The following is a 27,575-nucleotide window of genomic DNA, read 5'->3' as shown; positions in this document are numbered from 1 at the left end:
AATACGGAAAAGACGACTCTTCGACACCCCACGCACCAACACAGACAAGCCTAAGATTTTTAAAGGCTCGTGCTCTCAGTCCTGTCCTCTGTCCCTGGAGGCTTTTAAGGGGGCAGGGTAAGGATTGTGCTGTATTTTTCTGTGGAAGTGAAGTGCACTTGGACTTTGGAGTTAGACCCAGAGTCACCAGGCGACATGTCAAGCCTCAGCTTCCCGTCTACACGGCGTCCCCGCGGGGCCAGGTGTGGAGGCGCAGCCCGCCCCTGGGCTCAGGACCCGCTCCACGTCAGGTGGCGAGCATAGTCCACGCCACTGCGCGTCAGCAGCCGCCTTCGAGTGGCTCCTGTGAGGGTCCATGGAAGCACTGCGCCTCTAACTCATCCACCCCCTGCTCACTGGGCACGATGCGTGGGAGGCGCCGCCCGGGGCACCACGGACAGAGTGAACCTCGGCCCGGGCCCTGCCCTCACTCCAGGCGGGGACGGACAACCCAGGTGAGGACCAGAAATGAGGTCGTGTAAGAGGCTGATTCTCCCTTTGAAAGTAAGGGAAGAGCTCTTCCTCTCTTTCTCTCTCTGTGAGACCTTACACTAGAAAACTTGCCATTGGAAGTATTTCCTCCTTTCTTGGAACGGTACATAAATTCTTTTGAAAACTAGATGGACATTTTGTGAGCTTTATGACCCAGGAATGTCTTTCTCCAGGACCTGGGAGCCACCTCTTTGGAATGTACACATCGAGGGAGACAGCGCCCACCTCCCCATCTCTGAGGAGGGCAGGAGCCTAACTTCCATGGGCTCCAGGCTCCAAGTTGCAAAACCACCTCCTGTCGTAAAGATGGGAGGATAAAGCCAACCAGCTAGCATGGACACTCACTCCAGTCACCAGGTGGTTAGCGTGAACTGTGTGTGACAAACAGCGCTGACAAGTCCCCTTACTTGATTTCAGCCCACTGAGGATTCTCATCTAAACAGCTACAAAACAATAATAGCTGTTCTAAGCCACTAAGGTTGTGGGGGTTGTTACAGCAGCAATAGGGAACTAATACTATTGGTCACGGAGTTGCAAACAAAACTCAAAGCCTGGACTGTCTATCAAGAAAGACAAAAATTAATCAGGTTATAGGCAATATTTATTTCCTTTCTTACTCCTCTCTGTATTTTCCATAAGGAATACTGTTAACTGCAGAATCAGAAAAAAAAATATTTTAAAATAGTAGAAACAACTTTACCACTAATGCAAATCTTATTTCTAAGTGGACAATAACACACATCGTCTTGGAGCTCAGAAAATAAGAGGAAAGTGTCTAATATTTCCATGGATAGACTCTGGGTAATCCAAGAACAAAGAAGTAACATAAAACTGAAAGAAAATCTAGGTCACCTAACGAAGCAGATGTTTTCTACATACAATGGTCCTACTCCAGCTTCTTTAATCCAACATCTTAATATCACCTTTCTTTAAAATAAATTTATTTATTGGATTTATTTTTTTATTGGCTGTGTTGGGTCTTCGTTGTTGCACACAGGCTTTCTCTAGTTGCTGAGAGCAGGGGCTACTCTTCGTTGTGGTGCGGGGGCTCCTCATTGTGGTGGCTTCTCTTGTTGCAGAGCACGGGCTCTAGGCACGTGGGCTTCAGTAGTTGCAGCACGTGGGCTGAACAGTTGTGGCTCATGGGCTCTAGAGCATAGGCTCAATAGTTGTGGCACACGGGCTTAGCTGCTCCACGGCATGTGGGATCTTCCTGGAGCAGGGATCGAACCCACGTCCCCTGCATTGGCAGGCGGATTCTTAACCACTGCACCACCTAGGAAGTCCCTTAATATCATCTTAATAAAACTGCTACTTAACTGTAACTTCCCCAAGAGTCTTAATCTAAGTAGAAGGTTTTTCTCTTTTCAATGGAGCAGGCGATGCAGCTGTCAGCCCTGAGGGACACTGGGGCTGCAGCAAGAGGCAGGGAGGGCTGGGACCCAGACCTGCGCCACCTGGGACAGGAGTGCCAGGCACCTCAAGCTTAATCTCACAAAGCAGCCTGGAAAATATTCCACAGCTCTGTGTAAACAAAACCCAAACGGACTGAATTACTCCATTAGCAAAAAGATCACAGAAAAACTGGATTGTGACATTGAGCTTTCCTTGGTAAAATTTCTCTAAGGAAAAACAGAGCACATGCAGGTCTGACCCCTACACTGAGAGGACGCTCGGACCCAGGCCTGAGGGCCCCTGACTACCCTGGGTCACAGGCACATTCCAGGCGGAGGCCCGGGAGGGCGTCGCCTTGGCTACCAAGTGTCCACTTACAGGAGATCGCACGCCACCCCGCTTCACAATGGGAGACTCAGCCCTGACGGGCTAAGTACAACCTCACGCAGCAGGCCCTTCCCTAGACCTCCCTCAACTTCTGTCCCCGTGCTCACGTACCGCCGTCGGCCCCCGCTCCGACGCACAGGCACAGCCTGGCCTCCTCCAGGGTCTCCACCACCTGCAGCACTTCTCAGCCTGCCTCGTCTCCCACAAACCCCCCATCCTTCTAAGACGCAGCTCCCCGTCTCCTGCCTGTCAAGCTGCTCTGGACCCCAGGTCTGTCCCCTCACACCTCTCAGGAGCCCACCAAGAACCCTGGGCTGAGCTGCCTGCCCTCCTCACGTCTTACCTTAGAGCCCCTGTGTGCCTACCTTCCCCCTGCAGATGGGACTCTGTCCCCCTCATCATGTGCCCACCGCACCTGACATGTTCCAGAAACTTCACAACTACTTAGTGCAACCAAAGGAGCCAACGTCACAGGGACTCAATGAAGCAAGAGGGAAAGAAGACAGCGAGGACCGCCAGGGCCCAGGCATCCTCCTGTGGGGTTCAGCAACGCCGCGACACCAGCCACACAGCCAGCACGGGGCAGTCACCTGCTGCATCGTTGCGTGAGTGGAGGGACGGAGGGAAGAGGCCCCAAGCCAAGCGATCACACACGTCACTCCCTTACAAGCCATCGCAGTCACAAAACCAATACAACAAGCGGATAACACAAGTCAGAAACCAAATGATGGAGGCCCTGAAAGCCTGGTGCAAGGTTCAGGCTCGGACGCAAAAGAGGCCCCGAGGAACCGGGACTTGTGAGAAAAACGTGTGGAGACTTGAACCTGGGGCCTGAAGACAAGGAAGGTGGAACCAGTTCTGGTGGGTGCCCATCTTCAAATAAGAACAGCCAACAAGGACTTCCTAGGTGGCGCAGTGGTTAAGAATCCACCTGCCAAAGCAGGGCACACGGGTTCGATTCCTGCTCCAGGAAGATCCCACATGCCGAGGAGCAACTAAGCCCATGCGCCACAACTACTTAGTCTGCGCTCTAGATCCATGAGCCACAACTACTAAGCCTGTGTGTCACAACTACCGAAGTCCGCACACCTAGCGCCAGTACTCCGCAACAAGAAAAGCCACCACGAGAAGCCCGTGCACCACAACGAAGAAAAGCCTCCACTTGCCGCAACTAGAGAAAGCCCGTGCGCAGCAGCAAAGACCCAACGCAGCCAAAAATAATTAAATTTAAAAAAAAGCTTGAACACTATAATAAAAAATGAAAAGAAAAATTAACATTGATTTTCTTCAGAAGTTTACAACAAATTAACAAGTAGTTTGTTTTTGGCACGGGAGTCAGGGGAAGAGCCTGTCATTATAAAAGGTCATAAAACTCAGTATCTGACAGAGACGGCCAAGGTTGCTCCCGTTTACGGACGGGTCCAGAGAGGCTGGCTCTGCGTGCCACTCTGGGGAGGTCAGTGCACAGCGGACCACAGGAAGCAACAGAGGTAACTTCCTTAGACTCTGAGAAGTCTTGACAGTACTTAACCCAACACCATGAAGAGAGATGCCATGAGGTGAACTTACTGCCAAAGTAAGGAAACGCCAAACCAAGTCTGAGCAAATGAGATGCCCTCACGAGTCTGGGTGCCTGGGCAGAACACCGCAGGTGAGAATTCAACATGTGCGTGGCTGCAGGTCAGGTATGTAGGTCAAAATAAAGCTACAGTACTGGCCAATTAAACTTTTTTTTTTAAGTATGCAACTTTTGCTTATCTGAAACCTCTGGGAATAGTCTTCCTGGAGAAACAAAATTCCCTGAGAACTGAAGATTAAGCTTTAAGTATTAGTGGTATTTTGTTGTTGTTGTTAAATCTGTTTTTTAATTGTCACTCCTCTATGCCCTGCCCCCTTAGAGAACACTGAACGTAAGTAGACATTTGCTAAGTGACTCAAAGCTAGCATGACAAAGGTGACTGTGACATGATGCTTGTGTCTTAAAACTATGCCAATTTTGGCAAATTGGCAAGTCATCCCCCTCAAGCCTCAGCTTTCCCAGGTAGAAAAGGATAACCAGGTAGGTTTCTGCAACGTCTGCTCTAGCAATAAAATCCTGTGAGCCGAGAACTCCCACCTGCAGCCATGAGGGAAGAGCAGGATCTGGATTCACCTTCCTGCCATAAAACAACAGAAAACTGGACAAATACATGAAACCACTGGTTTCTCACACTGGACAAGCAGCACAAGACTGAAATGGCTGGGAGAGCGAAGCCGGTGAGCCCTCTGGGGGCCCTGGTTTTCTGCCAGAAGATGCATCCTGGACCACAAAACAAGGAAGGGCATCCCAAGCAGGTCATGCTGGTCTCACGAAGCTGAGGAGACAGAAATGGGAGGGTCGGAAATCTAAAAGCAGCTGGGAATTCCGGAGAAGAGAGAGCTCAACAGAAAAAAAGCTCCACAAATCTGTAAGAGTGCCTGAGTCTTTGATGAATGCACTAAGACAGACTAGGATAGGGTAATACTCCACATAGTCGGGCAAAAGAACAACCACGGAACTGTGAGCTGAATGGTTCCCAGGTACTCACAGAGTTCAGAGGAGTCTGAGTTACTGCCAGCCAGAGTGAAAAGCCCACAGAGCATTCAGTGGAGAACTCGGAGAGCCACATCTCAGCAGGGGAGCTAAACTATCTCTGTGGCAAAAGCTATTTTAGACCTGCCCTAACAAAGTTTAAAAACCAGCTCTGCAATGGACGCAGAAAAAGCATGTGAAAAACATTTGAAACCCTTCATGATAAAAACACTCAACAGGGACTTCCCTGGCAGTGCAGTGGTTAAGACCCCATGCTCCCACTGCAGGGAGCACGGGTTCAAGCCCTGGTTAAGGAACTAAGATCCTGCATGCCATATGGCCTGGCCAAAAAATAAAAGGAAAACACTCAACAAACTAGGAACATAAGGGAACTTCCTCAACCTGATAAACATTATCTATGAAAAACCCACAGCTAACATTGTACATAGTAAAAGACGGAAAGCTTTCCCCCGAGATCAGGAACAAGATAAGGGTGTTCCTCTCAGCACTTCTACCCAGTGCTGTGCTGCCTCGTTGCCTGGTCGGGGCAATTACATAAGAGAGTGAAATCAAAGCCATCCAGATTGGAAAGAAAAAAGCAAATCTCTATTTGCTGATGACGATCTAAAGAATCCACTAAAAAAAATTAGATCTAATAAATAAGTTAAGCAAAGTTGCAGGATACAAGACCAATATACAAAGATGAACTGTAATCTGAGTTTCAGTTTTACAAGATGAAAAGAGTTCTGGAGATGGATGGTGGTGATTGTTGTAAAACATTATGAATGTATTTAACACCACTGAACTGTACACTTAAAAATGATTAAGATGGCAAATTTTAAGTTATGTATATTTTACCACAAGAAAGGAAATTAGGGAAAAGTCAATTGCATTTCTATACAATACTGATGAACAAACTGAAGATGATAAGAAACTATTCCATGGTGAATTTTACGTCATGTGAATTTTATCTCAATTTAAAAATAATTCCATTTACAATAATATCAAAAGAACAAAATACTAAGGAATACGTTTAACAAAGGAAGTGCAAAACATATTCTAAAAACCACAAAACATCATTGAAAGTAAAGCCCTAAATAAATGGAAAGACATCCCATGATCATGGATGATAAGACAATATTAAGATGGCAATTATACTCCAAATGACCTACAGATTCAGCACAATTCCTGTCAAAACCCCAGGTGACTTCTTTGCAGAAATTGGTAAGCTGATCCTAAACTTCACAGGGAAATCAGGGGCCCACAAAAGACAAGGCAATCTTGAAAAGGAAGAACAAAGTTTGGGGACTCACTCTTCCCAATTTCAAAACTTAGTACAAAGTTACAGTAATCAAGACAGTGTGCTAGGGTAAGAACAGATATATAGACCTGTTACCCTAGAATTCTATAGTCCGCAGAAATGAAGCTGAAAAAAAAACTTTTTCAAACAAGACAAAGCTGAGAGAATTAATCACACTAGCAGAGCTGCACTACAAGAAAAGTTACAATCAGTAAAGTAAGGGGGTCTTCCTTGGCGGTCCAGTGGTTAAGACTTCACGCCTCCACTGCAGGCAGTGCAGGTTGGATCTCTGGGCAGGGAACTAAGATCCCACATGCTGCAAGGTGTCCGGAAGAAAAAAAAAAAGGCAAGAGGGGACCTTCCCTGGTGGCACAGTGGCTAAGAATCTACCTGCCAATGCAAGGGATACAGGTTCGATCCCTGGTCCAGGAAGACCCCACATGCCACAGAGCAACTAAGCCCATGCGCCACAACTACTAAGCCTGCACTCTACAGTCCTTGAGCCACAACTACTGAGCCCACATGCTGCAACTCCTGAAGCTTGCGAGTCTAGGGCCTGTGCTCCACAACAAGAGAAGCCATCACAATGAGAAGCCTGTGCACGGCAACAAAGAGTAGCCCCTGCTTGCCACAACTAGAGAAAGCCTGCACAGAGCAACAAAGACCCAATGCAGCCAAAAATAAAAATAAATAATTTTTAAAAAAAAATCAATAAAGTGTAAACATGAATTTACATAAAGGAATAAAGATAACTGAAAATACTGTATATACGAATATGCATATGTTATCTATTTTATGATTATTTAAGTAAATTATAATAATGTATTGTGGAGTTTATAACATAGAAGTAAAAATCTATGACAGCAATCACAAAAAAATGGGGGTCAGATGGAATTACAATTGTAAGGCTAATATACTATAAGTGAAGTGGTATAATGTTATTTGAAGGTGGACTATGATAAATTAAAGACATGCGTGTTTCAATCCTAGAACAACCACTTAAAAAGAGAGAGATGTATAACTAATAAGCCAATAGTGGAGATAAAATGGAATACTAAAAAATCCTGAATTACTCCAAAGGAAAGCAAAAGAGAACAAAAACCAGATGGGACAGATAGAAAACAAATATCAAGACGGAAGATTTAAATCCAACCCATACTAATAATTACATTAAATGCAAATGGTCTAAAAACTCCAACTACAAGGAAGAGATTTTCAGACTGGAAAAGAACATGCTACATGCTGTCAACAAGAAAATCACTTTAAGTGTAAAGGCACAGGCTAAAAGTAAAAGGATGGAAAAAAGATACACTATGCAAACCCCATTAACAAGAAAGCTGGACTGGCTGTATTAATATCAAAGTAGATTTCAGAACAAGGAATGTAACTATTCATGATGATAAAGAGGTCAAATGATGACAAGAACATAATTTTTTTTTAAATAAATTTATGTATTGGTTGCTGCACAGGCTTTCTCTAGTTGAGGAGAGGGAGGCTACTCTTCATTGCAATGCACAGGCTTCTCATTGCAGTGGCTTCTCTTGTTGAGGAGTATGGGCTCTAGGGGAGTGGGCTTAAGTAGTTGTGGCACATGGGCTCAGTAGCTGTGGTGCACGGGCCCAGCAGCTCCGTGGCATGTGGGATCTTCCCAGATGGGGACTCGAATCAGTGTCCCCTGCACTGGCAGGCAGATTCTTAACCGCTGTGCCACCAGGGACGCCCATAACAATTATTAATGTGTATGAGCCCAAGAATCAAATTTCAAAATACATGAAGCAAAACTAACAGAACTCAAAGGAGCAGTGGACAGATCCACAATTATGGCTGGAGACCCCAACAATCCTCTCTCAGTAATTGATAAAACAAATAGAAAATCAGTAAAGATACTGAAGACTTAAGAAACCTATTTGAGAAGGGAGGGTTGGGGGGGGAATGAATTGGGAGACTAGGATACCAAATTGTACACTCTAAATATATGCAGTTTATCGTATGTTATAAAAAAAAAAGAAACCTACTTGACTTTACTGATATTTATAGGAGACTTCCTCCAACAAAAGCAGAATATACACTCTTCTCTTGTACAAATGAAAAATTCACCAAGATATATGTTACATATGCTGATTCCTAAAGTCAATAAATTTAAAAGAAGTGAAATCAAAGTACTTTTTCTGACTGCAATAGAATTAAATTAAAATCAATATCAGGAAAACACCTGTAAAACTCCCCAATTTTTCAGAAATTAACATACTTCTAAATAGCTCTGAGTCAAAGAAGAAATCATATGGGAAATAAGAAAATATTTTGAACATAATGAAAAAGAAAACACAACACATTAAAAATCTGTGGAATGCTGTTAAGGCGGCACTTAGAGGGAAATTTATAGCTTTAAAGGCTTATATTATCAATAAAAAAGATAAAAGGTCCAATACCCTATGATCCCATAATTATATAAGTTCTCCCCAAAAAACTAACAATTTTCCTAAGTGAGAAAAGACATCTAGAAAAACAATATTTAATATTCATATTAAATGCAGTTTTCACAAATCCATGTAAATTGGTCTCATTCCCATCTACATGCCAATCATAATTGACATTTTATTTTACTTATTACTAAGATTTCAAATTCTTCACCAATCTCCTAAAGGCTATTAATCTGTTAAACTGCTCTTAAGATAAAGTCAACAATCATTTCCACGCCCTGTCCTGGGTGCCCACACCCTGCCCACGCCCCCAGCCTATTTTCGTGCCCCACCCCCCCAGGCTCCCTATACTATATAACCACTATAGCCTTCTTTAATGTCATCAAATGAGTCAAAAATGTTCCCACCTCCAGGCCTCTGCACAAGCTGTACCCTCTGCTAGGGGAATTCTTTTGTACACACTTCATCAGCTACCTCCTTCAGCTCTGTTTGAAGTCTTCCCTGACCCCCTATAAATCAGGACCCCATCTTATCTCTCCTCATACCATCTACCTTTTTTTTTAATTGAGATAAAATTCACCATTTTTTTACCTGAAGTATAATTGATTCACAATGTTTCAGGTGTATATTGTAAATCAATTATATCATTTACTTTTGTTTCATGGCACTTGTTACCATTCTACATCATATTTACTTGCAGTTTCTGTTTCACGCTGTTTGCCTGTCTCTCTCCATGGTAAACGCCATGAGAACAAGACCATGTCTATCTATTCGTCCCTCCAAGGCGCCCCCCAGGGCCCAGCGCAGTGCCCAGCACTCAGCAGGCACGCGAAGACTTAGTGCAGGAATGAGTGGGTGGAAGACATCACCATCTGTTGCTTTCATAATGGTGTACCCTTGGCTGTCCTGAATCCCCGCTTCCAGACCAGCTCTAAACAGAAACATTCAGAAAAGAATGGCTTCTTCAGCAGAGATAGAGCCTCTCATCCTCGACAAATAAATACAAGTGAGACCTGAGCAGTTTTGCCTCAAACCTGTATTTACGAGTCAGGTTATCAAACAAAGTAGGGCTCTGGCTGGCTTGGCAATACTCACAAAAGGCCAAGCTTTTTCCATGAGAGAAGCAAACACAAAAATAAATATATAAATAAGAAACCAGGGGGGAAAAAAAGGGACTTCTTAGGTGGCGCAGTGGTTAAGAATCCGCCTGCCAATGCAGGGGACACAGGTTAGGGAGCCCTGCTCGGGGAAGATTCCACATGCCGAGGAGCAACTAAGCCCGTGTGCCGCAACTATTGAGCCCGTGCTTCGCAACAAGAGAAGCCACTGCAATGAGGGGCCCGCGCACCACCAAGAAGAGTAGCCCTATACTCCGCAACTAGAGAAAGCCCGTGTGCAGCAATGAAGACCCAACGCAGCCAATAAACAAATAAAATAAATAAATTTATTACAAAAAAAAAGAAACCAGGAAAATAAGTGCAGCACAGAAACATTTCGGCAACTAAAATCGATGATGAGAACAGCTGCTGGTGGAAGGGATTGGAGGCAACCACATCTGCACTGGGTGCAAACTGCAAACACTGACAGCAGAAAACAGAATCCACAGTAAGGAGTCAGAAATAGAACACTTCTGCCCTCTGGGAGAGCAGACGGCTAGTGACGCGTCACTGCTGAGACTCCCTAGGGCACCGGCGCAAACATCGCAGCCATGGTCACCTTCCTAAGGCACAGCAGCCTCGGGCCCTGCGGCAGCCATGGGCTCATCCCTGTCTCACCAATTAGATGCAGACTCTGGGTCTAGGACCACAAACCAGGTCGCCTGCTCTCTTTTCCAGTCTCATCTGCACTCTCCTCTGAGCTGTCTCTCGTGCTCCTGCATGCTGTGCCCTCTGTCCTCCACCTGAAGCGACACTGCAGATGCCCGTCCTGGTGCTCCTAAGCCGTCCCTACTCAGCATCTCAGCTGAGGGGGACCTCCCAGAAAGCGCCCGCAACACCTGCGCTTTCTTAGAGCACGTGCAACTTCTTTACCTTCTGTTGTATTCTTCACAAACCTATCAAGAGCCAGGGAGAAAAGGTTTGGGGCCCAAATTTGAAATTATCTGCACCTCCCACTCCCACCCCAGCAAAGTACAAAACAGCTACATGTCTTCCCAGGGGATTTTTACTGAAAAGCCACACAGTTCACCCCAGCTCCTTTCTGGAAAGACTCTGGCCAGCGCTGCACCTAGCACCGCTGAGGCTCATTTACAAGGTAGCTGAGGGCCAGGACTGTGTGCATACCTAGCAGACCCAGAGGGGCACAGCCAGGCGTCCGTACTCAAGCAACAGCACTGTGAGCATGAAGGGACCACGAAATCCAAGCTTTCACACAACGGAATACAGAACACGGCAATACTACGCGGCCCTGGCAGTTCCGCCTTGCAGGTTGTTTCTTTGCTTAACTCCCAATACAAATAGGCAGGCACGGTCAGATGTCATTATCTCGGGCTCAAAAGAATAAGGTGCCCTTTTACACTTACTGGGTTGGCAGGAAAAAATACAACAAAATTCAACCCCGTGAAGCTATGGAAAAACATGCACAAGGTGTCTTGCTGATGTTACCACAACTAAGTACAATCCTTCAAGACCCAGCCACGCTTTAACACAAGGACGTAATTCAGGCAAAGACAAAATGCTAGGTGCACAAACATGCGTTTTACAAGGAAAAACTAGAAAGTCTAAGCAGAGAAATGCTGAAGTACGGTCTGTCAGTGCAAAAAATGACCTGCCGCCAACAAAATAAATATGGCTGACTTTCGCAAAAAGCAATAAAGTGAACATAGCTATCTATATATGGTTAAAACCTAAAAAAAGAACTTTAAGCAATGACAGTACTGATGGGTTTAACATTATGGGCTGACTGCATCCCACATCAAATTCATATATTGAAGTCCTAATGCCCAGGTACCTCAGAATGTTACTGTATTTGGACACAACGTCATGAAAGAGGTAATTAAGTTAAAATCAGGTGATGAAGCAGGGCCAGTCCTGCCGATCTGACTGGTGTCCTTCTAAGAAGAGGAGATGAGGACGCACACAGACACAGAGGCAGACCATGTGAGGACACAGGGAAAAGACAGCCATCTCCATGCCAAAGAGAGAGGCTTCCAGAGAAATCAGCCCTGCTGACACCGTCGTGGCCTTCCAGCCTCGTAACTGTGAGAAAATTCATTTCTCTTGTTCAAGCCATGGTGGCACTTTGTTACGGCAGCCCCAGAAAACTAATACAGTTAATGTGGCTTGATCACAGGTAAAGGTATGTTTCTTCTTCCAATTTCTTCCTAAAATATTTTAGAGTTGACTTCATAGCACTGGATCCAGCAACATGAACACCCTCTGCCGGAGCTCATTCTCTCTCCTCTCACTTTGTGGTCTTTTATTTCAACACAGCCTCACAAAGGAAAGGGAGCAGGATGGGAAATTTTCAGCTTCGTGATGCTGAGAAAATGCCAATACCAGGATTTTCACTCCACAGCAGACCACTCTAAAGGACAGACTGGATAACCGTGAATCCCAGAAAGCCCACTGTCCTGAGCACCTGGCCACACGTTCCTCCAGTCATTTAGAAAAGCTACCCAGCGCATCTCCTACACCCACCAGGGAGGGTCCAGCCTATCCCTAATGCCACAGTGCCCTTTAAACGTGGGGCCAATAGTCAGCTGGACACCTCGAGATTCCGGCACCCTGACTGAAGAAGAGAGGGGGGATTTTCTGACATGGGGAAGGAGTCTGATCAAAGCCTCCTGAGGGTGGGAAGAGCAGCGGGAGGCACAGAATGCTGCCTGCTTTGCAGCTCTGCCTGGAACTCTCCGTGTCCCAGGTTCAGGGTGTTAGTCAGCACAGGCCAGGCGAGAAGAGGCGGGCACAGGTTCCCTGGTTTCCTGGGTACAGAGGAGTATGACCAGGCAGAGCCAGGAGGAGGCTCAGCAGGGACGGTGCAGCAAATTCTCAGGACCGGCAAGAACCAGGAAAGCAGCGCAGAAGACAGGCAGGCAAATGGAAGTCAGAGATGGATTCAGTGTAGACGGGACGCTCTCTCTTCTCAGTTTTTCTCCTCTCATCTTTCCCCCAGAGGGAGAGGGCTGAGGCCTGAGTGGGCCTCACAGAGGGTGTCCTCAGAGGTGGGCTGCAACCCCAGGGGTGGGCCTCAGGGCTGGGACTCCAGTCTTAGAGGCAGCCTAGGTCAAAGCTCAGATCAGGATCTGAGAAGAGACACCCAGGGCCCTGGGACCTGGCTACCTGAACACGGCAGAAGCCTGGTCAGCAGAGCTGGGGCACAAGAGCACATGGGGGACTTGCAGTAAATCTGACTTGTGGCTGGTCACCTGTGCCACCAAATTAGGAGTTTCTCATTTACCTGGCCTAATGCGTACCAACTCACAACAGGTGCTCAATCAACGTTTTCTGCATGAAAGAGAAAATTAAGGAATTAAGGACAAGTAAAATGCACTGAGGAGTGACAGGCTTCGCTTCACAGACTGGGGTTAGAGTGGGTGAATGGAGTAAGCCAACCCTACTGTGGCATGCCAAGGAACAAAGACAGGGTAACCTGTGTCATTAACATGTCCCACCAGCACTAAAAGCATGTCAGGAAAAAAGGAGAAGAGAGAAATGAAAAGAAATCGGGGGTGGGGGGCGGTTTCAACACATCTCCCCCCTGAAGTCTCCAGCTTCCTTATCCCAGGTGGGTACTCAGGAACTCCTTTACTCTTAAGAACGTCAAGAACCTTTCTCTCAAGAATGCTGAGGGCCTCTTGTCAACTGTTCTGACGTAGGGGAGTGGAGCCAACAGACACGCAGCATAGGACTAAATAGTGACAGTGACCCCAGGCATAATCAGGTCTCAAGACGGTAGATGAGGACGAGAAGAACTCACACATTTCCCACGCCATCAGCCACCTACAGAAGCCTCTTCCTTAGAAAGAAGCAATTTTGGGGTCCTCAGGACCACACACAAATGTACAGTTATCCTCCCAGCTAAGGACCCCAGCAAGGGAAACAGACACAGATGGAGTCTGGAGAGAGCCGTGCGCGGCCTTCCTCTTGTGTTTCCCTCCTGGGAGGGTGTACCCCAGGCACCGCACCCCTTACAGCAGCACGCAACACAGGAGTGATGTTTATGCCAAGGTTTTTACTGGGGGCTGGTCACTCAGGCACTGCCTGCCTGGCAACCATCGAAAGGAAAGCAGCTGCTCACCAGAAACCACTCTGCTCACACAGAGTCAGACACAGCGAACCATCCTCTTCCGTTCGGGGGTGGAAGGAACAGTTCAAACACAAAGTTGCCGAGGCCAGCCAAGGCCCAACCTTGCAAGCAAGCCCTTTTCAAGACAGCAGCCCCAGGCTTGCTGTTAACTTTTCCCAGCTGTGGTTTGTAAATGAGCCAACGAAACTGAAGTGCTCCCAAAGCAGGAGATGGTATTAGGGAGCTCAACCTAAGAGCTGCCTTAATTAATGGTAAAACATTTTGTGATCTCCACAACCCAAGCATTACCACAAGATACAGAAGCCAACAATGTTGCAGTTACAGACAGTTCTTGTGACTAGTGAACAAGGCTGAAGAAGGCGAGCTGAACTGAAGATGCATTTCTCAGTTACTGAGCAGGAAAGGGTGCCACCACTGCTACAGCCGCAGGACCCTCTTCTTCAAGATCATCCAATTCCCTGCACCCTCTTCTCCGAGCCCAGCAAGCAAACTTCTGCTACGCCTTTTGGTCCTCCTACTAAAAAGAGAATGTGCTGACTGGCGGGCATGGATTCCATTCCACAGACCAGCGCGGTGGTCCATCAGGGAGGCTCATGCAATGGTAACAGTGATCTTCATGAGGCACCCCCACACACACCGCCCCCCGCTTTATGCGTGTCATTTTGTCGATCTTCGCAATACTCTTATCAAGTAAGGCCCTTGTATTTTGCAGGAAAAAGCAGAGGATCAGACTGGCGAACCGACCAGCCCGGAGTCACACTAATAACATAAGGGAATGACGCAGGACTGAAACTCAGGAGATCTCATGGCTAGACAACCCACAGTCTCTCCATTCTATTGCACTCCTCCTCTGACTACAAGTCAGGCTGGCATCGGTCTCCCAAGACCTGCTCACCCTGCAAGACTAAGAACCTACAGACCCGAGGAAGGACCGGGTCCCTCTGCCGAAGTGCCTGCAACAGCCTTGTAGCTTCGCGCCTCCCCAGAGCCACCAAAGCACTGCCAACCGCCCCTCTACTGTCAGACCACGTTCTCCGCATCCGCCGGGGAGCTGCGGGGAAGAATAATCGCACCCCTCTGGCGCTCCCGCAGCATCCCGCAGCATCCCGCAGCGGCGGCGGAGGAGAGCTGCCCCTCCCGCCCACCGCCTCCGGGCCAGGCCCCTTCTGCTCGAACTCCTGTAGCGCCGCGTGACCCACGTCACTCCACAGATAAGAACGCAGAGGCTCTGCGGCTTCAGTAACTCCTCCGAGGCGGCGCACAGGGCCGGGCCAGGGACCTCCCGGCTCCAGAGGCTGCGCCTGTCGCGCCGTCCCGGGCACCCCGGAGACCCCGGGCCTGCCTGCCTCCCTCAGACGCCCCCGCGAGTCGCAGAGCGAAGCCGCGCGCGGCACCTCTGCGTCCCGGGGGCCGCCCCGCCGCAGGGGCCCGGCACGCCAGGCGGGGAGAGCGCGGAGCCGGCCCCGGGCGCGACCCCGGCGTCCCCAGGCCGCCCCGCCCGCCGCACGGGCCCCAGGCCCGGCCCTCGGCCTCCCGCCGCCCCCGCCCCGCCTGCCGCGCCCCGGGCCCTCCTCCTGTCAGCCGGCGCCCGGCCGCCCGTACCTTCTCCAGGGATGCCGGCCTCTGCACGGCCAGGGAGCGGGCCAGTGACAGGACCGTGTTGAAATAGAAACCCCGCGAGGCGCCGGAGCCCGAGCCCGAGCCCGAGCCGCCGCCGCCGCCGCCGCCGCCGCCGCCGCCTCCCCTGGCCGCTGCCGCCGCCATCATCGCACCGCGGCGCCGCCCGCCGGCTCCCAGCACCCGGCCCGCGAGCGCCGGAGCCCACGGCGCAGGCGCGGCCCCATCCGGCCGCCCCGCCACGTGACCTCTCGGCGGCAGACGCCGGCGGGGCGTGGCCTCGGGCGGATCCACCGCCGGGGGCGGGGAGGGGGCCGGGAGCTGCGCGGGCTGCCGCGGTCCCGCGCGCCGGGCGTGGCTCCCCCGCCGCGGGGCACGATGGTCGGATCCGGGGCGGGGCCTCCGCGCGCGGCGGGCGGAAGGAGCTCCTGGCGGCGGCGGCGTCTGGCGTACGGGAGCTTCCTCGGCAGCCTCCTCAGACGGTTCCTCAGGCCTCGGCGCGGCGGCCGCTTTCCCGCGGCCCGAGAGCGCCCCTCGCCTCCGCCCGTCCCGGGCCGAGCGCCGGCGCCATGTCGGCCCACCCCCGGAGCTACAACCCGTTCGACGACGACGCAGAGGACGAGAGCGCCCGGCCGGCGCCATGGACCGACAGCCGCGACCTCGCGGACGGGCCCGCCGAGCGGCAGCAGGCCCTGCGGCAGGAGGTGCTGCGCCGGGCCGAGGCCACGGCCGCCAGCACCGACAGGTCCCTGTCCCTCATGTACGAGTCCGAGAGGGTCGGGGTTGCCTCCTCCGAGGTGAGTCCGCCGGGCTCCCGGGGGCTCCCGCGCGGCCAGGACGGGCCTCGCGCTGCGGGGACGGCACGGCCGGTCCCTGTCTGTGAGCCGAGCCCGCGGGCGCGCCCCCCGCGCTGCCGGACAGCAGAGCCGGGCGTAGGGGCGCGGGGCGTCTGCTCCTCTCCCACGCTCCCTGGGCCGGAGCCTGGCGCGGGGCTGCAGCCCTTCCTGCCGGGGCGACCCAGCGAGGACCGGGTCCGCCGGGGTCGAGCGTCCGCGGAGACGGGCCCTGGGGTCCTCTCGGGACGCGCCGCCCCTGCGGCCGCGCCAGGAGGGGAGTGGAGCCCGTGTCTGCCGGGCCGCTGCTGAGGGCGCCGGAGCCCGGCTCTGGTCGAGTCCAGGGCCTTAGCTTTCCGTCCCCATCCCGAAGAGGTCCCGGAGACACGGCGGCGGCCTGCGCCTCCGGCTCCCCTGCGGCAGTTCCTCTTTCCGTCCGCAGCCGACTTCAGAGAGTGCGGCCGCGGGTGAGGGCCGTCGGCTCTCGGGCACCGCCGTCTCGCCCGGCGTACTAATGGAAGAGCTGCGTTGAGCGTTCCTTTTAAAAGTTTTTTAAAATGTGATGTGCTGTTACTCTTTTTTCAGTTGAAAATAATTGATGTTAAGCATTTGTATCTCTGGAAGCTAAAGCGTCGTTTTCCTTGCTGGGTCTCTTCGTTCATTTTTTTCTCTGCCAAAAGTGCCTCTGACCCGGTAACTTACAGGCTTGGACAGCTTTGAGGTCCCGCCCTTCGGCCTCCGGTTGCCGCTTCTTGGGTCATCTCCCTTTCCCACCTCGCCCGCCACCAGACCCCCCGGTGGCCCACCTGTCTGTCTTTACCTTCTGGAGGAAGCTTAGCCTGTGCCTGCTGGATTCTCCCGTTCCGGTCTAAACGGAAGATGTTGACTTAGGTTTAGGAAGATTGAGGTCTTGGGGCCCAGGAGGAGGGGTCACTTGATTAAGGGTCCCAGGCTGAAGGAAGCCAACTAAGAACTGTTTACAAGACATTTTGGGGGACTTCCTGGTGGCACAGTGGTTAAGACTCCGCACTTCCAATGCAGGGGATGTGGGTTCTATACCTGGTCAGGGAACTGAGATCCCACATGCCTTACAGCTCGGCGGGGGGAGAAAAAGACATCTTTGGCAACTGAGCACGGGTGAAGTAGGAAATCAGAGTGACGGAAAGTAGAACACTGTAGCAGAGGATACGCTGGAATCTGGCTTCTAAGGCTAAGATGTAGATAAGAGGAGGAACAGGGATGTTTCCAAGGAAGAGAGGAATCACGCAGAGGCCCTGGCCGCAGCTCCTGGGCTCCTGAGCAGGAAAGTGCCGCCCAGGAAGCCTTCCAGGTAAGGGCGTGAAGGAGGAGCCTAGGGCCTGCGTAGTCAGGGGGAAGGTCAGCAGCGCCAAAGACACAGAGGATGACGTTGTTTCCTAGGGGTAGTGGTGACAAGCCCCGTGCTGCCCCCAGAGGTCCTTCTCCACATTGATGGGGACCACGAGAGCAAAGGCAGAATGGCCCCTCAGGCCATGAGGCTTGGCATGGCCAAGCCAGGTGTTGCTCTGAGAGGTACAGTGTGATCATGACTGAGCAGGTGACAGGCTCTGTCGTCAGTGTGATTACACATTGAATTCTTCCACTGTGCAATCAGTTCTCAATTATCCAAGGCCCTGGGAGGCAGGAGTGGTCAGCACCCCTGCCCTGCCCCACCCTATAATCTCTGAAGTGTCTTTCAGTCCCTCTCATCAGTCTTTCATTCCCCTTGGGGGGGTGGTGAACTCTGTCCCAGCAGACCCAAGTCACCTGCTAAACTAACCTCCCAACTTAGATGGGTGCCCGTCACGTACCCAGCACTGAGATGTGCCAGAACAGGACACATTGTTAGAGGGTTGGGACTTGACTTTTTCCAGGTCGGGAAGGTTGTAATGCAGGCCCAGTGTGGCAGCAGCAGGAAAGTGACTTAGGTCACCCCAAGCGAAGGAGAGCTGCCCTTCTCCTGAGAAACCTTCCAGCTTCACCTCTCAGGAAGGCTCTCCCCTCAGGTCTGACCCCACAGGACAGAGGAGAGGAGGGCTGGCCTGGGGAGCACAGTCCACAGCCACAGAGGCCTGTCGGCCACCCAGCTCTTCCCCTTCGCAGGTGTAATTTATTTCTTCTTTTCTTTCCCTGAGGTATAATTTTTGTGAAGCGATCATCCAGTCTCAGGCTTCAAAATTCAGAACACACAGGCTATGATGGCTCCTCCCACCCTCTGCCCCACCCCCAGCCGCCTACCTTCCATTCCTTCAGTGTCCCTGTGCAATCCTGTGTGTAAAGACATACTTATCATCTTTTTCCTTTTTTTCTCCTGCTCTTTATTGGAGTATAATTGCTTTACATTGTTATGCCAGTTTCCACTGTACAACAGTGAATCAGCTGTATTTACACATATATCCCATATCCCCTCCCTCCCTATCCCACCCTCCCTATCCCACCCCTCTAGGTTGTCACCAAGCATCGAGTTGATCTCCTTGTGTTATGCAGCAGCTTCCCACTAGCTATTTTACATTTGGTAGTGTGTATATGTCAATGGTACTCTCTCACTTTGTCCCAGCTTCCCCTCTCCCCACCCCCAACCATGTCCTCAAGTCCATTCACTACATCTGCATCTTTATTCTTGCCCTGTCACTGGGTTCATCAGTACCACTTTTTTAGATTCCACGTATATGAGTTAGCATACGGTATTTGTTTTTCTCTTTCTGGCTTGCTTCACTCTGTATGACAGACTCTAGGTCCATCCACCTCACTACAAACAACTCAATTTCATTCCTTTTTATGGTTGAGTAATATTCCATTGTATATATGCGTCACATCTTCTCTATCCATTTATCTGTTGATGGGCATTTAGGTTGCTTCCATGTCCTGGCTATTGTAAATAGTGCTGCAGTAAACATTACGGTACATGTTTCTTTTCGGATTATGGTTTTCTCTGGGTATATGCCCAGCAGTGAGATTGCTGGATCATATGGTAGTTCTATTTTTAGTTTTTTAAGGAACCTCTAAACTGTTTTCCATAGTGGCTGTACCAGCTTATATTCCCACCAACAGTGCAGGAGGGTTCCCTTTTCTCCTCACCCTCTCCAGCATTTATTGTTTCTAGATGTTTGATGATGGCCATTCTGACCGGTGTAAGGTGATACCTCATTGTGGCTTTGACTTGCATTTCTCTAATGATTAGTGATGTTGAACATCTTTTCATGTGTCTGTTGGCCATCTGCATGTCTTCTTTGGGGAAATGTCTATTTAGGTCTTCTGCCCATTTGTGGATTGCATTGTTTGGTTTTTTGATTTGAGCTGCATGATTTTCCTTTTTTTTGTAAATTTTAACTTAAGCAGAAGTGTTCCGTATGTCCCAGACTACACATGGCTTAACAGGGTGGAGGGCATTCTATAACAACATGTGATGTGCTGAGTTTTTTTGGTGTTAGTTTTGTTTGTTTGTTTGTATGTTTGTTTTTTGGTGGCTTGTGGGACCTTAGTTCCCCCACCAGGGGTTGAACCCTGCCCCAGAAGTGCAAGCACAGAGTCCTAACCACTGGACCACCAGAGAAGCCCAGGCTCTTTCTGTGTCGTGGTCCCTCTAGTGGTTGACTTCTGACGGCCAGTCCCTAATGCTGGGCGTTTGCCTGTTTCTGTCCCACGTGGATGCAGTCTTTGTACGCCCTTTCACCACCCTGGCTAGGGAGACCACCTGCCCTGTTTGGCCCCTGGGCACACGCCAGTGACCTTTTATGGGGCTCGGGGTGTCAGTTCAGGGAGTCCAACAACAAAGGGAGTTGGGCCACGATGGTCTCAGCAGCTCAGCCAGCACATCCTGCACGTGGTCTCATGCGGGCACCTCACCTTGTCGATGTCTTTCCGACACTAGACAGTCACCACAGCCCCGCTGGGCCTTTTGGTTCAGAGCGGTGGGCTCAGAGCGGCGGGCCGCGGGAGGACACCTCTCCAGCCCGGGAACGGAGGCCATCGCAGCCATCTGTTCTGGGTGTCCTGTGACTTAGAGTGGTGCCCTCATCCTCTGGGCAGACCCTTTCCCGCTCCAGGGGAGGGGGTGCCGACTAGGCACCCCGGGCTGCTTCTGATGTGGCCAGAGTTCCTAGCACAGCCCTGTCCTGAAGTGAGAGCTGGTGGAGGGTTGGACAGCTGTTCACTAAGTACTCCCCTGTGGGTTCCTGGGTATCAGCTGTGAAGGAAGAACCACCCACCCCGCACGTGTCAGCACCGGGGCCTTCGTGCGATCGGCGCTCCCCGAATAGTTGGCAGGTGCACAGAGGACCCGGGCAAGGGGAGGAGAGGTGCAGGTGGGAGCACGAGCGGAGCTGTGCAGCCTGCGTGCACTAGGTTTGTAATTTTATTGATTTTTTTTATACAGCATCAGTGATTGGATTCGACTGTTGCAAGGTTCTAGGGTCAAACCTGCTGGCTCCTTAGCTGTCAGGAGCCACCTTGTGAGGCCCGGTCGTTACTGTCCAGGCAGGTCATACATCCCAGGCCAGCGCCTTGGCCTCTGGCGTGTCTGCTGCTCCTTCCTGAAACGTCCACCTGTGGCTGCCATGGTGGCGGGGGAGCGCAGGGAAGACCTTGCTTTGCTGACCAGGAGGTGTGCTGGGGAGGCCGAGGGGCCACCTGCTCTGCGGCCTTCTGCCTCTGAGAGTGAGAAGTGCTGCTTAGAGGTGATGTGGGGGGTCCCCAAGACCATGCTCAGTTAACGATTCCCTAGAAGGACTTGCCGCACTCAGCAGAGCACTTATACTCACGGCTGTGGTTTATTGCAGCAAAAGCATGCTGATTAAACTCCTCAGGGGACGCAGGCTGGTGCGCGGGGTCCAACTGAGCAAGCGCAGCCTCGCGTCGTCTCCTCCCCAGGAGTCATGTGTGCAGCTTGCCCGCCCCCGCGGGAAGCGTGACAGCCCGGAGCATGGCTGCCTGCCAGAGGTCACGCCATGTGGCCCAGGCCCCCCATACGCCACAGACTGTCGGGCGGACCTGAGGACTCAGGGATGCAAAGTCACTCTTCAGGGTAATCCCAGGGCAAGGAGACTCACAAGGCCTTTCTTGGCAACACGCGGTGTGCGCGGCCCTGGCAGCCTGCACACGTGGCGAGGGGCGCCAGCCTTGCTGCCTTTGCCCTCAGTGGTGCTCATGCCATCTCAGACCACCCTGCACTGCCACTCCTGCCGGACAGAGCCCCGCGTCCGAGCATGTTCCCCGCCTGCTCCTGCATCCCTGCTGGTGCATGTGTCACACTCCCCAGGAAGGGGAGTGACATGACGGGGGGTAAATCTCAAGTGTCTAGATTCAGTGTATCGACCCCAGGTCGACCTCCACCTGCTGCTTGTTCCGCACCAAGGTCAGTCACAAGCTCAGGACGAGACACTTAGTGCCAACATCTTCCCCCCAGAACTCGGAACTCAGGTGGGACTCAGGTTGGGGCGAGGCCTGTGTTGTCCCGAGTGCTGGCCGAGGGTTTTCGGAGAGCCTCCCCCACGGGTGACAGGTGACGGGAAGTTACAGGAGGTGCGATGCCATCGCCTCTCGTCCTCCCCAGGAGCTCGTGCGCCAGCGAGGGGCCTTGGAGCGCACGGAGAAGATGGTGGACAAGATGGAGCAGGATCTGAAGACCAGCCAGAAGCACATCAACAGCATCAAGAGTGTGTTCGGGGGGCTCGTCAATTACTTCAGATCCAAACCCACGGGGACCCCGCCTGCGCAGAACGGCGCCCTCGCCCCCCAGCCCAGCAGCAGGTGAGCCGTGCCCGGCTGGCCGGCCAGCGTGAAGCAGCAGAGGGGCGTTCACTGTGGGTGGTCGAGGCTTTCAGGCCACTTGTCATGCCTTAGAAGGATCCAAGGACCCTGAAAGTTACTCACAGGGAGGGATTTGTCTTCAGACATTTTGAAGCAAGAAGCATTCTCCACTGCTCCTGATGGGGTGGGTGTGACTGCTGTCCAGTCCTCAAACTCTTCGTACACGGGGTCTCCGTAGGTTACTGCTGCTGGGAATTTGAAAGGTAGAATATTCACTCTAATCAGTACCAGTGTGACTCCCTTCGCAGAGTTTTTGCTTTAAAAAGTCTTTATGTCCAGCTTTCCCACATCTAATCCAAGTAGCCCATTGATTATCGTTTTAAAATCCAAGATTATTTTCCTCCAGAGATTTGGTTAGAGATATAATAAAACCATATGTGTGATTTTGACGGGCATGTGAATGTCGTGTGTTCAAACATGAAAGAGTTGAGGTTGTGCTAAGACAGATGATTGTTGCTTGTGTGTCAGATCACTGTGTGTGTCTCTCATTCTAAAAACAGTATCGCCGCGTTACAGAAAACCTACACCTGACCTGACCTACCGTCACACAGAAAATCTAGGTTGTCCCCCTTATTCCGTGTCGTCATAATTGCAGTCAGAATACGCACTTGGTTTTGTAGCTTGGTCAGAGAAGGCATTTAATTTTCTCACATAGGCACTGCCAGACACGACTGCACCGTTACAGACGGTTTGGCTTTTGAGAAGTTTTCTTTTTCTGTTAATTTTTATCCAAAGGTTGAAAGAAGCCATAAGTACAAGTAAAGACCAGGAGGCACAGTACCAGGCCAGCCACCCAAACCTCAGGAAGCTCAACGACTCAGGTCAGTGCTCCTGCCAGCACGCAGGTTCTGCAGGGACACCCTGTGCTGGGTGGGGGCGGTGGGGGCCCCAGCACCTCTCTCAGGGAGCTGGGGATGAGCGTGATGGTGGGGTTCAGCTCCCCTCCCCCATGGAGGGAGGGATAAGGAAGTGGGAGCCTGGCCCACGTAGCTCTGAGATCTTCGGAAGGGGAGACACCTATGCTGAGTAGGGTATGACCCCCAGGACGTCCGCGGCCTAATCCCCAGGCCCCGGGGTTATGTCAGGTCGTGTGGCCCAGGGGGAGTCATGGTCGCAGAGGGAAGCATGGTTGCTGATGGGCAGACCTGAGGCGGGGAGATTACCCTGGGTCCTCCGGTTGGCGCAGAGGTCCTCTGCAAGTGGGAAGGAGGCAGAGGAGAGAGTGACGGAGTGAGAGGTGTGAAGGTGCCAGGTGGCTGGCTCTCAGGCGGAGGAGGGACCGCCACCCAGGACCGACCTCCAGGGGCTGGAGGCAGCCAGGTGTTGGAGTCTCCCTGAGAGCCTCCAGGGGAACCAACCCCGTTGACACCTGGGTCTGAGCCCAGGGAGACCCGGCTTGGACGTCTGACCTGCAGAACTGAAGGATGGTGTGTGGCGGTTTGTTGCAGTTGCAGAAGGAGGCTAACGCAGCCCCTGAGCCCCAGAGGGTGGAGGAGCTGCCATGAGGACAGGGAGGACAGGGAGTGCAAGACAGGAGGTGTTTTGTGTCAAATCGTCCCATTAATATCCCATTAATATTAAAATGACGGGCCCAGAAACATCCCTCATCTGGAAAGGAACTGAGGCCTCCTGGGGGCTCTGTTGACCCTTAGAGAGCCAGGCACATAGAAGTAGCCAAACACTCCCTGTGCCGCCTGCAGTGCTTCCACAGGCTGTGCTGGAGGAGAGACCCCAAGTCTAGAGGCGGGTGGTCCCCAGAAGATATAATCTGGGTGACAGGGCTTTTCTGTGTGCATTCGGAAACCGAGGTTCAGATGGGGCAAATGTGCACCACTTAACGTTTCTTTTCCCGAGCCCGTGTGGTGTACACGGTGGCCGCTCCGTGCCGGGTAATTACGTGCCTGAGTCTCTCCTGAGCTCACAGGCCGGGCTCTGGCCGGGCGACCCATAGGTTGGGGGTCCTTGACCTCCGAGGGGCTGCCCGCAGGAAGCGTCTCCCTCCTGCCCCTTCCCCATCCCCCGCCCATCTCGTGGCCTCAGAACTGGCCACCTTCGTCCTTCCACTCGTTTTTCAGATTAAGGTGAGTTTTGTGAAGCGACATGGCAAAGGTGGCAGTTCACTGTTCTGGTGTTTCTTTGTCAACCCAGACTCTGTCCCTGGAGGGGCCGGTTCCACTGTGGTCTCCGAGGCTTACCCGCAGAACGCACGCCTGCGCGCCTGTCACCAGAGGATCGACAGCAACCTTGGTAAGACCAGAGCCGCGCCGCTGTCACCATGCGGCCAGCATGGCTCCCATGCGCCGGGGCCCCCGGTGCGTGCCCCCCCCCCACACGCACACACACGTGTGCAGGTGCACAGTGTCCCAGCCCGCGTGCTCTCCCAGGCCTGCCCGCTTGTCTCCGTCCCCACCTCTCGTCTGGGAGGTGACAGCAGTAGGCGTAGGGCCTGGGCGATGGTCAGGTGAGCCACGCCGGGAGACTCGTGGGAGGTGGCCTGGCAGGTCGGGCACGTGTGGGGCCAGCAGCACCGCGGCCGCGTGGCCAGGCCCCCTGCTTGCCAGACCGCGGGCCCTGGGGCACCCTGTCATAACTGCGTACCCACTGGCTTGTCCTGGAAACACAGGAGCAGCTCAGGTGTGTCCCCACTTTACGCCCAGGGCCCCATGGGCGAACATGGAGAGGGGAGGGGTTATTTGCAGCCCCCTGTGACCTTTGCTGTCTGAGCGGGAACCTCCCCCATGGCCACCTGGGTCACTTGTCAACCCTCCTCCCCCTATGGGATGGCAGAGAGGGCGAGACGGAAGGAAGGCTTCCCCGCTCCCTCCCCCCAGGGGACGTGGCCGGCTCGCCCAGGGCAGTGCCCACTCCAGTGGCCCGGGCTGCAGGCTCAGACGGCATGTGAGGCAGACCCACACCCTTTGTTTAACCTTCATTTAAGCTTTGTTTCCCAGCACATAGACTCACTGTAGAGAATTGTGAAGTTAGGTAAGTGCCCTGAGGAAACACACACAAATTCTACCATCCAGCACTGGCCATTGGTTTGGTGTCGTTTCTTCTGTTTCTCCACCCTGAACCCCAACTGCCCTCTGCCCTTGGAGCCCAGGGGCAGCCTGGAGGCCACCGCTTGCTGTCCTCTGCCCTCGGCCCTGGAGCTGGAGGCGTCGGGCAGAGGGTGGTCTGCCGGGCCCGAACCCAGAGAAGCACAGGGGCTGGCAGGCCCCCCGTCCTCCCCACCAAAAGTTTCTCCGCCAAGAAAGGCTGGCACCAGTGCCTTCTGCGGGGGGAGGGGGGGTGCAGGATTCAGAAATGCACGGAGTGAGGCGGGAAGAAGGCCAACGACGCCTCAGATGCTGCAGGCGTGGGGCTGTGGGCAGGGAGAGCGGGATGCAGGGCAGCGTGGCAGACCCCTGCATGGGCTGCACCGCCACCCTGGGCAGGTCCCACTCCCTCCTGGACGCCCGCCCCTGCCAGCAGCCCTGAGCCATCCCAGCTGCCAGCAGCTCCCTGGGGCCTGGACAGCCCCACAGCTGTCACTCTCTGTGGGACACGGGCACAGGCTTCAGAAAACTCAGGAAGACCATTTCTGAAAAATCCAATTCTGCCTAGATTTGCAGTGCCAGTGCCAACTATTTGTGTGTTTTGACCTTTTTCACTTAATGTTTTAAGTTAGTAAAAAGCACCACTTCTTCTGTTTTTCCCCAGCTCTTTCCTAGTAAAAGGGCAGAAAGCAGCTCTGGGTGTGCTCCCCACTCCTCCCTATGCACGTGCTCACACACACATGCACACGTGTCTAGGCATGTACGTGCGCACACAGGGTCGCAGAACCCGGGGGAGGGGCTTCACGTTCACCCAGACAGAGTCAGTCAGGTCACGACTCCCCTCTGCGGTTGGCACAGCCCCGTCGGGACCCGGGAGCTGGACGTGGACGGTGTAAAGGCAGCTGAGAGTTGTGTGGCTCTGTGTGAACGTCTGGAGCAAACACCGTGTGCTGGCCGTGGGCATCTCTGTGGGCAGCGGGGAGGAGTGCACGTGTGTTTTGGAACACGTAACCAACGCCCTGGCCTCTGGCCTGTCTTCCGGGGAGGAGGGGTCAGTGACAGCAGTGCTGCCGCGCTCCTGGGGGAGCATCTGGGGATGGGGACACAGGTCCCAGTGCCGTGACTTTGCTCAGGCCCACGTGTGCTCTCTTGCCCCGCAGATGAGCTGTCCGTGGGCCTGGGCCGGCTGAAGGACATCGCCCTGGGGATGCAGACGGAGATTGAGGAGCAGGACGACATCCTTGACCGCCTCACAACCAAGGTGGACAAGTTGGACGTCGGCATCAGGAGCACAGAGAGGAAGGTTCGGCAGCTGTGAGGACGGAGGAGGACGTCGCCCCACGTGATGGAAAGATCTGAACGGTCTTTTCAACGCCCAAGAAACTTCACTTATTGCTTCAGAATGTGATTTAACATGTGTTTGCCAGTGTTGTAACAGAGTGGATCTCGAGAGGTTTTGTTGTAGAGGAAGCGTGTGCCCCGCAGCTCTCAGGTCCCTGGCTGGAGGGGTGCGGGCACGGCGGTCGAGCGGCCTCTGCCTCCGTCTGCTGTGCTTCTCGTCCCCAGGCCTCCGTGAGGCAGAGCGCTGAGGGCTGTGTGCCCGTGTTTTGGGGCATCCTTCCTCCCCCACCCGGACAAGCACATTGCTGCTCTGCGCCCCTGGGAAAGGAGCGCAGTAGGTTCAGGGTGGAGTGGGGGCATTCTTGCTGTTCGTGGACAGACATCACCTCTTCTGCTCCCAGCCTCCATGCTTGGCAGGCGTTTGATTTTAGTAGGAGGGGTTCAGACCAGCCCTGCTCACTGTAACGGCTGGAAACACGCAGGGAGCTGGGTGAGCGCTGCTGTGCCTGCGCGGGGTCAGGAACAGGTTCTGCCCTGCTGGAGGCTGCCTGAGCGGCCCGCAGGACCTGCAGAGCACGGGAGAGGAGCGGCGCACAGACGCCTCCTCCAGCTCCCCGCCCTCGGGTCTCTGGACCAGGCCCTGTCAGCTGCGTTCCCTTGGTGCCCGGGCTCCCCTGGCACCACTCTGGGGTCCCCACCCACTCCTCCGCGCCGCGGGTGACGGGCCTTGACCCGGCGCCTGGTTCTCTGCCCCCCGGGTTTAGGGTTGGAGCCCTACAGGTGGCGCTGACTGTGTGCAGAGGGTTTGGCTTTAAAAAAACACCCAGATAGTATCATTCTCTTCAGCCTAGTTTGTTCTCTTTTCATTATAGAGTAAAAAGGATCATTTAAAAGGACTAATTAAAGTTGATTTCTGTACTTAAGTGAACTTCTTTATGTTGGTATCCCCAACCAAACAATTGAAGCCACAAGGTCCTGGTGTTTTTAAAGCAAATTATTTATTTTGAAGACGGTGAAAGGGACTGATTTTAATAAGACGGGTTAGGTCAGAAACCTTAGCATCACAGTGCCTTTCACCTTGAAACCTGG

At 52.6% G+C, this 27,575-nt stretch overlaps 2 protein-coding genes across 3 annotated transcripts in view; one reads left to right on the top strand and one right to left on the bottom strand.

The window, feature by feature from the left end:
• The window catches only part of PI4KA (phosphatidylinositol 4-kinase alpha), an 85,408-nt gene extending 69,798 nt beyond the window's left edge, over positions 1-15,610 (bottom strand). The window contains exon 1 of one of the 2 annotated variants that reach the window (XM_057745241.1): positions 15,434-15,610. In XM_057745241.1, the coding sequence (XP_057601224.1) occupies positions 15,434-15,598 (165 nt within the window). In that variant the 5' untranslated portion in view covers positions 15,599-15,610. The remainder of the gene's footprint in view (positions 1-15,433) is intronic. The other variant, XM_057745240.1, reaches the window with a different exon arrangement.
• A 219-nt stretch (positions 15,611-15,829) lies between these two features.
• On the top strand, positions 15,830-26,576 carry SNAP29 (synaptosome associated protein 29). The gene is made up of 5 exons (XM_057744100.1): positions 15,830-16,245; positions 21,851-22,047; positions 22,843-22,928; positions 24,256-24,354; positions 26,306-26,576. The coding sequence occupies exons 1-5, from the start codon at positions 16,018-16,020 to the stop codon at positions 26,461-26,463; spliced, it is 768 nt and encodes a 255-aa protein (XP_057600083.1). The 5' UTR covers positions 15,830-16,017; the 3' UTR covers positions 26,464-26,576.
• Positions 26,577-27,575: the final 999 nt, after the last annotated feature.

Source organism: Hippopotamus amphibius, chromosome 8 (assembly GCF_030028045.1).
Source record: "Hippopotamus amphibius kiboko isolate mHipAmp2 chromosome 8, mHipAmp2.hap2, whole genome shotgun sequence".
Lineage (NCBI taxonomy): Eukaryota > Metazoa > Chordata > Mammalia > Artiodactyla > Hippopotamidae > Hippopotamus > Hippopotamus amphibius.
This window is presented reverse-complemented; position numbering and strand designations above follow the sequence as displayed.

Coding starts and splice junctions, on each gene's coding strand:
- SNAP29 (XM_057744100.1), top strand. CDS start 16,018: ATGTCGGCCCACCCCCGGAGCTACAACCCGTTCGACGACGACGCAGAG. Junction 16,246..21,850: donor TCGGGGTTGCCTCCTCCGAG/GTGAGTCCGCCG, acceptor CGTCCTCCCCAG/GAGCTCGTGCGCCAGCGAGG. Junction 22,048..22,842: donor GCCCCCCAGCCCAGCAGCAG/GTGAGCCGTGCC, acceptor TTTTATCCAAAG/GTTGAAAGAAGCCATAAGTA.